This window comes from Camarhynchus parvulus, chromosome 22 (assembly GCF_901933205.1).
Source record: "Camarhynchus parvulus chromosome 22, STF_HiC, whole genome shotgun sequence".
NCBI classification, from domain to species: domain Eukaryota; kingdom Metazoa; phylum Chordata; class Aves; order Passeriformes; family Thraupidae; genus Camarhynchus; species Camarhynchus parvulus.
Window position 1 is genome coordinate 4,589,428 of NC_044592.1, and position 15,562 is coordinate 4,604,989.

At 49.2% G+C, this 15,562-nt stretch overlaps 1 protein-coding gene across 1 annotated transcript; it reads left to right on the forward strand.

Moving 5' to 3' along the window:
• Positions 1–437: 437 nt before the first annotated feature.
• Positions 438–15,081, forward strand: GMCL1 (germ cell-less 1, spermatogenesis associated). Its single transcript, XM_030964331.1, has 14 exons — positions 438–662; positions 1,165–1,288; positions 4,037–4,133; positions 4,497–4,594; positions 5,054–5,166; positions 5,628–5,693; positions 5,852–5,936; positions 6,108–6,198; positions 6,391–6,531; positions 8,461–8,530; positions 11,600–11,675; positions 12,380–12,525; positions 12,650–12,737; positions 13,803–15,081. The coding sequence occupies exons 1-14, from the start codon at positions 487–489 to the stop codon at positions 13,929–13,931; spliced, it is 1,500 nt and encodes a 499-aa protein (XP_030820191.1). The 5' UTR covers positions 438–486; the 3' UTR covers positions 13,932–15,081.
• The last annotated feature ends 481 nt before the right edge of the window (positions 15,082–15,562 follow it).

Below are 15,562 nucleotides of genomic sequence, written 5' to 3' on the forward strand. Positions count from 1 at the left end.
TAAGTAAGTTCCCAAGCTTTCTACTAAAGCAGCTTATGGGAACTCTGCTAAACGCTGGCTAGGAGTAATTTAAGAATAAAGCAATATATATATATATATATATATATATATATATATATGTAATTATTTATTTATTCATTCTTAAATAGATCCTATATATAATATATAAATATATATATATACACACATACATACATATATCTATAGATCTATAGATCTGTATATAGATGATGATTAAGAAAATTATGATTAAGAAAAGCAACGCAGAATTCAATGTAGACCATTACCTACAATCCTGGCGAGGCAGTCTCGCTCCCACCGCCCGCGGCGCAGGAAAAGCGCCCGCCCGCGCCACCGCGGCCCGGCCGGGCCCGCCCGCGCAGGCGCGGAGCTGCGGGGCCGCGGCCGCCGCCGGCCGGGGCTGCTGAAGCGCCGCCGCCGCTCCGGCCCCGCTCCGCTCCGGCCCCATGAGGCGGCGGAGCGGCCATGGGCTCGCTGGGCAGCCGCGTGCTGCGGCGGAAGGCCGGGCTGCCGCGGGGCGAGGCGGCGGCCGCGGGCAAGGGCGGCAAGAGGAAGCGCGGCGGGGCCGAGGGAACCGGCGACAGCGACAGCGACGGCGAGGCCGAGCGGGAGGAGCGGCTGCTGCACCTCCGGGGCCGCAGGTCTGAGGGACGGGGCCCGGCAGAGGGGGCCGGGCTGAGGGGCTCGGGGCATCCAGGGCCGGGCCGGGGGGATGCGGGCCGGGGCTGAGGGGATGCGGGCCTGGGCTGAGGGGATGCGGGCCGGGGCTGAGGGGATGCGGGCCGGGGCTGAGGGGTTGCGGGCCGGGGCTGAGGGGATGCGGGCCTGGGCTGAGGGGATGCGGGCCGGGACTGAGGGGATGCGGGCCTGGGCTGAGGGGATGCCGGGCCGGGGCGCAGCTCTCAGGGGACGCCGCAGGGCCCGGCCCGGCCTCCTCTCGGAGCCCGCCCGGGAGTGGTGTCGGGGTGAGGCCTCATGGGGCTCCCCGGGTCGGGGGAAGGCCCTGGCGGGCGCGGGGCAGCGGTGCCGGCTCGGGGGACACGGCAGCCGGGCCGGGCTGGGCAGGACCAACCCCCCGAGCGCTTGGGAGAGTCTCAAGGGGCGTGTCTCACTGTTCGTGGTGTGCTGTTTTGTTTTTACTAGGAAAAAATTGAAAAGCACGTCGAAGTATATTTATCAGACTCTGTTTTTGAATGGGGAGAACAGTGATATCAAAATTTGTGCTCTGGGAGAGGAGTGGAACTTGCACAAAATTTATTTGTGCCAGGTAAGTGGCTCCTTTCTAACTCCCAGTAGGAACTGTGTTTTTAATAAAAGGATGTCTGAGAATCTGAGAACTCTGAAGTATGACTGGTGATCTTTCTTTTTTTTTTCCAATTTATATTTAGGACTTTAACTCTTTTTGTAGATGTTAACAGTTAACCAGCTCCTGTTAGCAACAGGAGTTCCTGTTGGGAAGCAGAGCTGTAGGTTCATATTTCAAAAATTTTTTGCTTCTCATACCGCTTAATTATGTTGTTTAATTTATTTTATTCCTAATCTTGGTGCATTGTCTGTGAAAACAGTCCTGACAGTTGTCTTTGATGTCCTGAGAACATGTTCTTGTTTGCTGAGCAAGTGGCTGAGAGACTCCTGTGATGTGAATGTTCTTGCAGGGCAAAGCAGGGATTCCACAAGGGGTTTGTGGTGCCCCAGCTCGGTTTTACTGTCCCCTGGACTGGTGTGCAGGGACCTGCAGGGGAATTGCTGCTGCTGGGTCACTGCAGGTGTTAGGTGATTGTTACCAGCCTTCACAAAGGGTTCCTTGGAGCATCTCTGCTGCTGCAGGGGGAGCGTTTTCTCAGGAACTCTGAAAAGGAATAAACCCTAGTGCATAGCCCAGAAAGGATGCTGTTTCTACAAACATTTCCAGTTGGGCTCGTGTTGAGGGGGAGTTCTTTGTGTCTGTGTTGTGGGAGCACAGAGGTGCTGGTGGCTTCACTGTCTGTGCTGTGTCACTCCTGCTGTGGCAGCAGCAGCAGGGAGGAGCCCTGGCTGTGCCCTCAAACACCAAACTCACTTGTGCCCATGTCTTTCAGGGGTTTGCCCTTGGCAGGGGTTGGTGTGAAGCCCTCAGGTGCTGTACCTGGACAGGAGGGCACCTGTGTGTCAGCTGCAGTGGGAGCCAGAGCAGGGGTGGGACACGGTGGCACAGGGAGCTGCTCCACACCTGGCTGCACTTTCTCTGGTGCAACAAGTGACAGGAAGAGCCAATTCTGGGGTTTTTTGTGGCTGTTGCTGTGTCAGTGCCTGAATTCCAGAGCAGTTTCTGCAAATGCTTGTGTGGTCCCAGTGAGGGGAGTGTTCCATTGCTTTCTTGTAGGAAAAAGCCTTTTGTTTTTGGAGTGTGAGAACCTTTTAACAAGCATGAGCTGCAGGCAGGAGAGTCCTTTGAGTGAGGCAGAGAGGGAGCACTGAGGGGCTGTGAGGTGTGTGACAGGAACAGTGACACTGAGGGGCTGTGGGGTGTGTGACAGGAGCAGAGCTGGCACTGATGGGTTTTATGGTGTGTGACAGGAGCAGGGCTGCCTGGCACAGCTCCCACTGCCACTCTGCACCCCAGGGATGGGGACAGGCAGCCTGGGTTGTGCAGGGTGGGCACAGCACTGATGTGGCTGCTGTTTCCTGTCACTGTGGTTCTGTGGTTGCTGTGTCTCAAGTTGGTGAAGCTGCTCCTGAGACCCTGAAATTGGGTGTGAAATCCCTTCTGTGAGTGCAGCTGTTTAGATGGGTTTGAAAGTTGTGACCTTGTCTGTAGAGCCCTTGTAGGAGCAGTGTTTTTGGGATGTGAGCTTTGGGGGGAGCTGACCATTCTCCTCAGGCAGGTTCTGTTCCAGGCACACTCCTGCATTGCAGTTGTGTTACTGGAGGTAAAGTGGAGTTGGAGGTCAGGAATAACTCCATGTAAATGACTCTTAATACCATTGTGTGCCCCCAGGCAGACTCAGCCTGGCTGGTTCTGCTCCCCTGCTCTCCCCAGGCCCTGCCCCAGGTTCCAGGAAGGACAGTCAGGTGCTGGTCACAGCAGCTCTGAGAAATGGGGCATTTCTTTCTCATGATGCTGTTACAAAAATGATAAATCCTTATGAAACTGGGCAGGTGATCTCTGTGGCACAGCTGAGGCAGCCTCGTGAGGGGGACAGAGATGAGTGAGGCCCTGTCTTGGATAGGAACATGTGGGGTTCAGAGTTAGGGATGCACCAAGGGTACAAAAATACTGACCTGATCAAATGAAATCAGAATTGAGTTTTGTGTTATTTGCTGCCATGAGCTGAAATGCTGAGGGAAGAGGTCAGGGAATGCAGTGCTGTACAAATAGACTTTATTTTTTTGATCTCTCAGGTAAACTGCATTGATAGCATCTCATAATGGGCACATCTGCTGCTGGGAAGGAAAATCAGGAACCCTAGTAGAGCATTATCTTTCCCTTCCTTTGGATGGAAACCTCAAATTCTAGTTTTATGTGCTTTTCACTTAATAATAAAAGGTATATTGCCGTAAATGGTGTGTGTGTCTGTGTCCTTGGTATGAGGCTGCAGCCTTGTACAGTAATTTGTATGTCTTGCATGCCTTTTTTTTTTCCTTTTTCCACCCCTAACTGGCATTCCCTAATGCCTGCAGGATTTGTTATTTGCCAGTAACCTTAAGGACTTAGTTTTTGGACTAATTGTCACCCCACTGGTGATGTGGTTTGTGGGAAAAAGAGCTTGTGTAGCTTTTCTGGCCTTTTCAAACTCTTTCCTTACTCTGGTTGCACACACGGAGCCCAACTTTCCTGTAGGCATTTTGAGTGTCAGAAACAGCAGCTACAGTCAGCCCCTCGAGTCTGTCAGAATGTTTTAGCTTGTGAAAGCTCCCTTAATATATTTTGTTCTGCATAAAGGTAAATATTAACCGTGTTTGGTGCTGCTTTTGGCAGTTTTAAGTGGGATGAAATCTCTTAGTTGAGTTTCTTTTTCTCTCTTCCTTCATACAGTCAGGCTACTTTTCCAGTATGTTCAGTGGCTCTTGGAAAGAATCCAGCATGAATGTCATAGAGCTGGAGATTCCTGATCAAAATATTGATGTAGAAGGTAAGTGGGAGCCTTTTATTTTAACAAAACCCTGAAGGGAGAGCTTGGGTTAAACCTGGTGATGTTCAGAGAAGGCTCATGAGGTTGAGCTTCTCTTTGTGCAGTTTTTTAACTCTCAGGGGTGCTGGAGAGTTTGTTTAAATCTGGGAGCTCAGTAATGGATTGGTTACTGCCCTTTGTTGTGTTTTCTGTCTGGTCAGTTGTTCTAGATAAAGAACCAGCACTGAGACACAGCGAGTGTGCAGTGAGGGGTTTGGTTGTGGGTTGTGAGCGTGCAGTGAGGGGTTTGCTTGTGTTTAGGGACTTTAAGGTTGTGTTTAAGTTGTGTTTAGTGCCTCTCTGTGACTCGTGTTCCCTCTGCAGCCCTGCAGGTGGCCTTTGGCTCGCTCTACAGAGACGATGTGCTGATCAACCCCAGCCGCGTGGTGGCCCTGCTGGCAGCAGCCTGCATGCTGCAGCTGGTGAGTCAGAAATAACGCCGTTCCTTCTGTCTTTACCTGAAAGAAGCACAGCAGTTCAGGGGATCCTCGCCCACGTGGCCGTTTTCACCCAGAGGAGTGAATCAGCTTTTCAGGCTAACTGGGGAAAAAGCCAAACACAAAGCAGTGGGTTTATTGAAAAATGCTGTGACTAAGGTTGAGGTGTGAGATTAAGTGATTTGTGAGTGATAGCTACAAGTAGATTAAATAGGTTTTGGAGCTTGCTTGCTCTACCCTGAAGGCATTCAGTACCCTTTTCTTTCATGGGAAATATTCTTTAGGAACATCTGTGTTTCTGAGGAATGGTGGTTTAAATGGTTTGAACAGCATAGCACCAGTCACTATGGGACTTAGGGGGTGGCTCAGGCATGAAAATCTGTGTCTGACATTTCCTGTTGGGAAGTGAACACTCAGAATGTCTGTGTTTTTTCCTTCCTGCAGGATGGCTTAATCCAGCAATGTGGTGAAACAATGAAGGAAACCATCACTGCCCAAACTGTGTGTGGTTATTACAATTCTGCAGGGACATATGGGCTGGACTCCGTGAAGAAAAAGTAAGAATTACTGTCTCCAAACTGCTTTGGACATTGCCAGTTAACAGTGAATTTACACACAGTAGCATAATGACCAGGTTAATTGTTTTAATATGTCTTTAGAATAGAATCTTAGAACATCAGAGTTGGAAGAGACCTATAAGATCATCCAGTCCAACCACCCACCCAGCACTACCACTGAAACCACTAAACCACATAATCCAGAGCCAGATTCACACCTCCAGGGCTGGTGATTCCACCACATACCTGGCCAGTCTATTCCAATGCCTGACCACCCAAACAGGGGAAAAAAAAATCAAGTGGCTAATCTAAATTGATTGAATCTGTCCAGCTCCTTCTGCAGATCCACAATCCCACCCAGCTTAGTGGTGGCTCCAGATTTACTGAGGGAGCAGCTGTTGCAGCAGTGTTGACACAGAGCAGGAACAATCAGAGGTCCTAACTCCTTGCTCTCCTTGCAGGTGCCTTGAGTGGCTCTTGAACAATCTGATGACTCACCAGAGTGTTGGACTCTTCAAGGAGCTCAGGTACTGGGGCTGCACTTCCCTGGCAGGGATGAAGGACAGTCCCTGCCCAAGGCTGGAGCCCACTGCAGATCACTTTCTGGCCATTGCTTGTTCCCTGCGTCCCCTTCTCCTTTTTCTCTTTTGTGTCTCACTGACCTGTTACAATTGATTTTTTCCAGCATAAACCTCATGAAGCAGCTGATCAGCTCCTCCAACCTGTTTGTGCTGCAGGTGGAGATGGATGTGTACACTGCTCTCAAAAAGGTACTTGCCTGGGGCTCTGTGCAGTGAACCTTTGTAAGATTGACTGGAAGTATTTAGTAGAATAGCAGAACTTTTATAGAAATGAATGTACTCTGGAAATGTCTCTTATTAACATGCAGATTCTTACCTGAAACTTCAGCTGACTCACTAGAATTTATTTGTTTTGCCCAGTGGATGTTCCTTCAGCTCGTGCCTTCTTGGAATGGGTCTTTCAAGCAGGTGCTGACTGAAGCTGATGCCTGGTTTGCTGAGCGCAGGAGAGGTAGGAGGAGCTGGCCAGCCCTTGGCCCAATAATTTCTCCATTTTAATGGCAAAAGCCATTCAATAACCATCATAAAATCAAAGCCATTAAACACCAATAATAACTTTCTCTAACCAATAAGTAAAATGCAGTATAAACAGGGTGTGGGAAGATTTGGGGAGGCAAACCACAGTGTGGGTGCTGTGTTGCAGAGTTCGGGGGCGACGTTGCCTTCCTGGAGTCGGCGCAGGGCAGCGCCTTCGTGCCCGTGTTCGCTCACCTGAGGCTGCAGTACATCATCAGTGACCTGGCCTCAGCCAGGATCGTGGAGAGGGATGCCCTGCTGCCCTCAGGTGAGTGAGGGAGGGAGGGCTGGGCACAGCTGGGCCCTCGCCTCCACTCCTGCCTTCGGCTTCTTCAGCCCAGGAGAGACAGGGAGGGGCTGGGCATGTCCCAGGAGGGACAGAGCTGGGGAGGGGACTGGAGCACAGGACAGCTGGGTGGCACTGTGGTGACAGAGAAAGGGGGCACAGGGCAGGGAAAGGGGGCACAGGACAGCTGGGTGGCACTGTGGTGACAGGGAAAAGGGACACAGGCAGCTAGGTGGCACTGTGGTGACAGGGAGAGGGAACACAGGGTGGCACTGTGGTGACAGGGAGAGGGGACACAGGGCCTGTGATGTAAGGAAAGGGGGCACAGGGCACGTGCTGCATGCAGGAGGATCTGTGTGCTGGGAAGTGCTGTCTGGGGCTTGCCTGCCCCTCTAATCTGTCTGTGCCAGGGTGCAGCCACGAGCTGTGTTAAGATCAGACCTTTTGCTCTTCATTTACAAGGAGGTTGAGATAACTCCTGGGCTGCACTTTGGAGCAGGCTGGTGGCTGCCAGCATTCAGTATTTGAGGGGATGCTGTGTACCTGAGAGGCTGCAGGCAGGGCCATTGCTGGGTAGTTTGTGCTCTGCTGGAAGGTTATTCCAGATGAAATTGTTCTCAAGGAGGTAGAGAAGCAAATCACACTGAGTAGTTGAAAGTAGTGCTGTGATTATTTGTTTATTTTTATACTCTGGTGTGTAGGTCCTGGAGGGGAGAACTGAAATTCTGTGTTAGGAGTTCTCTGCAGTCTGATCTTTGTGCAGAAAAGGTGCAAGAGACAGGAATACATAATGTGTCTGTGTGAGCACAGTGTTTGTTGTTCTGTTTTATTGGTGGCTTGTGAGCATTTCCTCAGCTCTGCTTTCCCTCTTCATAAATCAGCAGATGAGCTGCAGCTGAAATGTGAGGTAGGAAATAGACACCTGCAATACACAAATAGAGAAGATGCTCTCCCTTCTGGTATTTCTTCCTTCCCTTCTAGCACATCCATTCTCTGTTCCTTGCCTGTGTAGGTTTCCTTAATTCATTTTTTATTGTCAGTTGTACTTTGGTTGATGCCCAGTTTGTTCCTATCACAGTCTGTACTTTCACTCTAGAGTCAGTGGGACAAAGGCTGGTTTGAAGTTTTCCATCCATGATCTGGCCTCTCCCCACTTCTGTCCCATTCAGCAGCTTCCTGGATTGGTTTTAGTCACGTTGGCTCTCCCTGTTCTCTCACCCAGCCCATTTCCCAGAGGTGGTTCTCATTTCTGACCTTGCCCCCTTGCCCCATTTGTTATCTTGGCTAGGAACTTCTTACACCCTGTGATGTTGGGATCCCTTTTGTGTAACTGCCTGACAAACTACTGAGTTTTGTTCTGTTCTATCTCTTGGTTGCAACATTAAATTAACACAGCCAATAAAATCTTTGTGTGTTCTCCAAGGAAGACATGATTTATGTTTATTCTTAGCAGGGTACAACTTGTGTTTGTTTTACCATATTTGTGTTAAGTCGCTGCTTTCTTTTATCCCTTGATTGTGTTTTCTCCTTCTGTAGCTTATGTAGAGTTCCCCTGGGGGTTCAGAGCACAGCACCTTCTCCCCAGAGCTTGTTAACAAGCTCCTTGGCTGAGCAGGGCTGTGTGTGCTGAGAAAACATGTGGAGTTGCATCACTTGTGGCAGCAGTGGGTGTTTGAGGGGATGAGCACAGTCTGGAGTGGCTGCTGTTAGCTGTGGATGTTGATCCTTTCCCCTGTGCCTGGGAGCTGGAGAGCACAGGGAGTTAAAGGGGGTGGGGTGCATACACTTGTCCAGTTCATAAGTGTAACTTTATTATTTCTATGAAATTTTATTTCTATTTAGAATGTATATGACCATCCCCATTCCCAGCTCCAAAGGCAACACCAAACTTTTTTTTTTTTTTAATTTTAGAATGGCTGTCCTCTGTTTACAAACAGCAGTGGTTTGCCATGCTCAGAGCAGAACAAGACAATGATATTGGGTAGGTATATTTTCTCTCTTAAATTAGAAACCTTCCTCATAGAAATTCTGACATGAGCTATTTTGGAGTTTACATTAAAAGGAGGGGGGAAGCATACTTCAGTGCTTTTGAACTCTTGATCTCTGTTGAGTTCTCAGTTCCCCTGGGCTGGCTGGTCTCCCCTCCCTCAACCTGCAGAACTCTGGAAAACTGATCTGATGGCACCAGAGGGAAATGCTGGGTGGGGGACATGAGTTCTGTACTTTCCTCCATGTGGGTTAATGCTTCTCACTAGCCCTTCACCTGGAAATCTGTGCTGAGGCTGTGAAAGGGGGATTTCTGAGCCTTCCATTTTAAGGATGCTTTGGCCGTCAGACTGTTCCCCTTGCTTCTGCTTGCTCTTGGCCATGCTGCAGTGAGCCAGGTCCTGGATTTAACACCAAAACTATGGCAAAATGTAGCTGGGGGAGTTGGTCCTGCCTTTGTCTTCTCTGCTGGCTCCTAGAGTGCTTTGAGGAGAAAAAATGCCAAGTCAGGCAGCTGCAGAATGCCTGTTACCTCCCCAAACCCAGCAGGCTGACTTGCTCCTTTGTCCTGTCACCCAGCAGGTGACACTGTGGGCAGGGACGTGTTGGGTTGTAACAGGAGCTTCAAAAAAGCCTCAAACTCTGGTCTGAACAATAGCCAAGATCTTTAGAAAGTTGTTCTGTTAGGCAGCAGTGCTTTGGGAAGTGGTGGAGGCAAGGTGCAGAACTGTGGCTCTCGCATTCAGCTCCTGCAGGTGAATTTTGGGTGGCTGTGCCCTGTTTCTGATGCTGCTCTCGTGGGAAGGCTTTTGCTGCTGTGACTGTGTCTGAGAGCAATGTCACCTCCTGGCTCAGGGGGAAACAGGCTTCATAGGGAAGTGAGTCACCAGAATTCTGATACAAGAGGCAGTATTTGCTAATTTTGATGTGTTTCGGTAGTTGAGTGCAGTGGGAGCATTTGAATTGTCAGCCACTGCATACACATGCTTCTGGAAAAGGGAGTTCCCACAGAGTGAGGGTGATGGGGGTCATCCAGCTTGGAAAAGAGCAATTTCAAAATTCAGCTACAGCCGAGGATTTCAATGACTTTTGGAATGGGCAGAGTATTTTTCCACATTTATTTCTTTTAAGACAGTGAAAAGCAAAGGTCTCAGCCTCCGAAGGGCAGACATGCAGCTGTTCCTTTGTGTTAGTGCAAATGTTTTGGCCATTTGACCAACGTGTAGCTGCAGGAAAAGAATTCAGGTTTTATAAGCCCATGGTTTATCCAGCTCTGCTGCTCTTCCTCTCACACCTACTGCCCGTGTCAGCATCAAACACATGTTTTCCCTCAGGGGTAAGGAGGCAGACTTAGGAATCAGAGCAAGACATGAATCTGACTCCTCTGAGCTGAAGTAAGGCTCTATTTCCATATCCCACCTGGTGCAGGGCATAATTGCACCTGCTTCTTCCAGCACTGCCAGCATGGAAATGGCACTGCCTGGAAACTGTGATGTGGCTCTAGAGAGAGGAGAAGAAAGCGTTTCCTTTCTGCTTTGAGTTTGCATTTAAAAGGATTAAACGTCTTATTCACTCTTCAGAATTGGAGAATTTTTTAGCGTTAGCAGTGGAGTTTGTGGCTTTGAACTGTAGCTGCTCAGGGTTTACTTGTGTTAAAGTGGATCACTTTTTTTTTAAATTAAACATGTGTTTTGTGGCAGAAGCCAGACAGATCTTTCAAGTCTGGGACTGGAATCACTTCTGCTCTTAGAAGTCTCTTTGGCAGTGTGTAAGAAGGAAACAGAATGGCTCCACTGTTCCCTGTGTGGCAGCTGGTGGAAGTGGTTCAAGCTGAAGTTCTGCATTGTCTGAGGCTGCTCGAGGGATGGAGAGGGGAATGTTAATGTCAGTCTGAGCATTATGGACTAATGTTTGTGAAATTTGTCACTAATTAAACAGAAATAAATCCTTTATCACCATTACTGCATTTAGGTCAGCCACAGAACCAGTTCAGCTGGAAGATGGGGAAAAGCACACGGGAGGTTCCTGGGTGAATTTGTTGAAGTGTGATGAGTTGTATGCATAACCTGTTCTTTGAACACTTCACCTCCCAGGATTGGGTTTTACAGACACGAGAGAAGAGACCTGGGCTGAGCTTATAAAAGATTTAGCTGTGAGTTGCTGTGGAGTGAGCAGCAGGAGGAGAACAGAGGCTGCATCTCTTCTGGCTTGGAGGGCACTGCTGGGTCTTGTGGGTTTGCAGTTGAGCCTGTGGGGATTGATGTCCCTGGGATTAATAAAGTTCACTGCCAGCCCTCAGCCTGGTGTAACTTGGACACTTTCTGGCAGTGGGTGTTGGGTTAATGCTGTCACGGTGAGTGAAGCAAAGTGAGTAACACAACTGTGGAAAATCAGGGCTGATCTCACTCGTGCTGGCTCTGCAAGGCTGTTCTGCGTGCTGGACTCAGGGGAAGTGTTGGGTGAGAGGAGCTGATCTTGGTGTGGGATGACACAGCCAAGGGCTCTGCATCTCAGGAGCTCTCATTTCTTGAGCGCTGAGGGGAAGTGGTTTTTTTTTTAGTCAAGTTGCATAACCAGCCCCTTGAGAAACCTCTCCCAGTGTCTCGTGGCTGCTGCTTCATAGCACTGCTGTTGTGCAGAGCCCTGCAGCTGTGCCCCAGCACTTGTCTCTGGTTGTGTCTGAGAAGTCAGCCTGCTGTGTTTAAAAAACACTTGGGTTTTTACAAGGCTGAGAGAATGTATTGCATTGCAAGAGCTATTATTTTATCTGGAAAAGTTGTTTTGTAGAAGTCCTGCTTAACTGAGCTGTCACAGCCTGGTTTATTTTGCAGTTTTGTAGTGTAGGTGGATGTTTATGGGACAGTTTGGGATGGAAGAGGCTCTGAGAGCTCATCCAGTCCTGCCTCTGCTCAGAGAAAGGTCAGTTGTGGGTCCCTTACAGCTCAGGGTATTCCATCATTGTGTGGTCAGACAAGCTTACCCAGTCCATTCATCTTCCCCACATTAAGGTATCACACAAAGTTGTTGAAGTCTTTTTAAAGATGCTGGTTTGGGTTTTTTTCAGGCCTCAAGAAATCAATAAGGAGGAACTGGAAGGAAACAGCATGAGGTGTGGTCGCAAACTGGCCAAGGATGGTGATGTAAGTGTGGCACGTGGCAACTGCAGGGCTGGCATGGCTGAGATAAGTCAGGCATTTCCAAATCATCTGCGTCCTCATTGGCAAACTGCATCAAAAGGTGTCATGCAGAAAGATACCATTTTTTTTCTTCCCAGAGGGATGGAAGCCGTGTCTCTGCAAGGAGTGAGGAACTGGAGTTTCATTGTGCTCTTGTGCTGCAAGACTGAGAAAACTGTTAGTGCAGGCAGTTAAATAGAGCTCTGATCACTTATCAGCTGGAGAAGGAAGTTCTGTAGATAAAATGTGTAACATTCAGAGCCAGGGCCCCTCGGTGACTTTAGGTAACAGGTCGTGTGAAATGAACTGAGAACATTCATTTTTCCCATTGAGGTCACATAACCCAAGGCTGCTGACCCCGAGGAGCGCTCCGGGCATGGCTGGGGCTCACAGATCAGCCCCATTACCCAGTGCTGGTATTTGATACCCACTGGTGTGACATGTGTCCTGCCTGTCTGGGAGGCAGCTGACCCTCAGCTGCTGTCACAGTTGTCCCCACCAAGTTCTGTGTCCCAGGCAGGTGCTGGCAGGGATCCCTGAACCCCCAGTGCAGCTCAGGAGTGACCCCTCGGAGCTGGGGTGGTGCTCCTGCTGCGTGTCACAGCCCATCCTCTGTGTGTGTGCCCTCTGTGTGTGTGTCCCCCGTGTGTGTCCCCTCTGTCCTGCAGTACTGCTGGCGCTGGACTGGCTTTAACTTCGGCCTGGACCTGCTGGTGACCTACACCAACCGCTACATCATCTTCAAGCGCAACACGCTGAACCAGCCGTGCAGCGGCTCCGTCAGCCTGCAGCCCCGCCGCAGCATCGCCTTCAGGTGCACCCTGGGCTCAGCTCCCTCCCTGCTGCCAGCCCTGCTGGCTCTGTCACAGCGTGTTCCCCACCTGCCTCCTCGGGGGGTGCTGAAGCTGGGGAGGCTGAGGTGGTCTGTGTGCCCCCAGGTTGCGCCTGGCCTCGTTCGACTGCAGCGGGAAGATGATTTGCAGCAGGACAACAGGGTATCAGATCCTCACCCTGGAGAAGGACCAGGTGTGTCTGTGGGCTTGAGTGCTGCAGTTCAAGGCATGAAAAAAATGCTCAGAAGTCACCGGTGCTTTTGAAGGGGAGTTGCTGTTCCTGTTGTCGTTGCTTATGTGGAATCTCAGGCATTCCTGTTAGAGGTGTGGGTAATTAAGCTAATTTGTGAAGTGGATCTAGAGTAGGGTAGTGTAGGTTTCATGAGTGTTGATAATGTGAAATTAGTTCCCATATTAGTGAAATGAGTGCCTGTGGTGCTGCTGTCTGCTGCCAGTGTCATGTTCAGCTGCTCTTCAGCACTGCTGGCATCACCCTCTGCATAATCTGGCCATCAGACTGCTCATTTAGAGGCAAATCCAGAATGTGAAGACTCTCATAAACTGAGGAGTTAAAAGAATGTCTGCATGTTGTTTAAGGGTTGGATTTATTACTCTATTAAATAAATTGAAGAAAGCCCCGGAGAGGAGTGGAGTTTTCTTAGAGCAAGTGCCCTTTTCCACCCATTGCTGAAAGCAGGATTTAGTGGGGCATGTGTGGGACTTGTTAATCAAGTTTCTGAAATCCCAGCCAGCAGTGATACAAAGGTGGTGAGAACACAGAAAACCTTCCCTTGTCAGTGCCATCCTCACTGGAGGGTGAAGTTTCAGTTTTGAAGTTTCAGTTGTTTTGCATCCTCACGAGGTTGAAGTTTCAATTTTGCTTCCCCAAAACCCGTTCCTAGAGTGGAACAAAAAAATTCCTACCCACAAACTGAAGTTTGCTTTCTGTTGTGGAATGCCTGGTTGGTGAAATCTCCCAAAGCTGAGAACTGTCCCTTTCTCCCCAGCATGTTGGAGGGGAAATGTGCTCCAGCATTTCCTGTGGCTGTTCCCTGTGCTGCTGGGAGCTCTGGGGCGGGGGCTGTGGGCAGGCTGAGAATGTGTCAGTGTTAGAAACTTGAGGTGAAGGGGAGCTGTCTCTGCTTTATGTCTATATTCTGATTGTAGTCTGTAGCCAGTGAGCTGTGCAGAGTGAGTGCTGTGTCAGTGTTGTGCTTTCTGGTCCCCTCCCCACACAAATGTGCTGTGTGTGCTCCAGGAGCAGATCGTGATGAATTTGGACAGCAGACTCCTGACCTTCCCGCTGTACATCTGCTGCAACTTCCTGTACACATCCCCGGAGAAGAGGGCAGACAGCGAGGCCCAGCTGGACCATCTGGAATCCTGAGACCTCCCTGGGGCCTGGGCAGCCCCTCTCCACCCTGGCTGCTGCTCCAGGCTGGGGCAGGCCTTACACTGTGGCAGCAGCCCTGGCCTTAGTGCTCTCCTATGCAGCTCTGGCATTAGGTAGGCCAAAACCAGTCATCCTTTTTAATTTTTTAAAATTTTATTTCTGTTCTGCATCGTCAGGCAGGAGCCATTCCGTGTTTGAGAAGTGTTGTCACACTTGGGCTTTTCTGGGTGAAAACTGAGCCAAATTGCAAATAGGGAATTTGTGTGGATCACAACTTAGGAAATTACCTGTTGGACTCTGAGCACACATTGTAGGTTGTGTGGGTTTTGGTTGTATTATTTGTTGGGTTTTTAAATAACTGATCTGTAAATACCAGATCCATATTTTGCTTTTTTCCTGGTCCTTTTCTCTTAGGGCCAAATAATCTCTGTAAATGTGGCATCTCAACTTTGGTTATTTAACTGCACAGCCTTTCCCACCTGGTGGGTTTAAGCCCACACACACACATTTCATTCTTGGTCTTGTTCTAACACTGCAGCCAACAATTCTCTGTCTTTTAGCAGGTTAATTTACTATTAAGGATGTTCATAAATGAATTATTTTTTCCATGTACAGCAAATACACCAATGTCCTCACCATTACTTGAGTCCTGTCAGCAGCAGCTCTCAGCTGGAGTTCTCCTGAGTGCTGACTCTACTCACACAAACCAAATACCAGTTTTTAAACATTTTCTCTGGCTTGTTTTAGCTGTTACCTTGGGAATACATCCCATGTTAGCTCAGGAACTTGTGACTTTCGAGTGCCTTTTGAGTTGTATGTGTAACACCAACTTCACATCAGTTCAGCAAGGTCACAGGATCCAAAGGCAGAGCTGGGAACAAGAGATTCCTCTCCACTTGGTGTGGTGGATGAGTCGTGCCATGGTACACTCTGTTCAGTCTTTGTTGGGTTTTATGTTTGTCTCTTACAATTTTCAATTCTTACAGCAGGATTTTTTGATTCAAACTGGGAGTTTTTGCCTCGTTAGCCTATTTTTTTAATATCAGAAAAATATAAAACCATTTGTACTTTATAACAAAGGTAAAAATATGCTGAGCAAGATAGAAAAACATGGCAACGTGTCAGTAAATGATTTCAAGTGGAATATTTGTCCATGTGTGTCCTTTCCTACTGGGAATAGCTTTTTGTGCTGGATTCAGCACCTCACTGTGATCTTGTGTTGTGTCACAGCTTTGGCAGCAGAGAGCAGAAGCATTTTCAGCTGTTCAGCTGCTGCAGCATCAAATTTATTTATAGAATTAACTGTATTTAGATACTTTGGTTTTAATTAGAAGTACCCACTCCTTAAGATTGATTCCATGGAAAGGAGCAGGGGCAGCTGGTTAATGGCAGAGGGAGCAGGTACCTCAAATCCAGGTGGTTTTTTGCAGCACATCAAAGTCTGAGCTGTGCAGGGTTTGCACCCTGCCAGGGCCTGCTCCTGCTCTGCCCTCTGGACCCCAGGGCTCCCTCCCTGCTGGGACCCACCCAGTGTCACCAGGATGTGGGATGTGGAGCAGGAAACTCATCTTGGAACCCCTTCCCTTGGTCCCTGGGTGTCCCTGTGCCCCCCTGGCCGTGGGGCA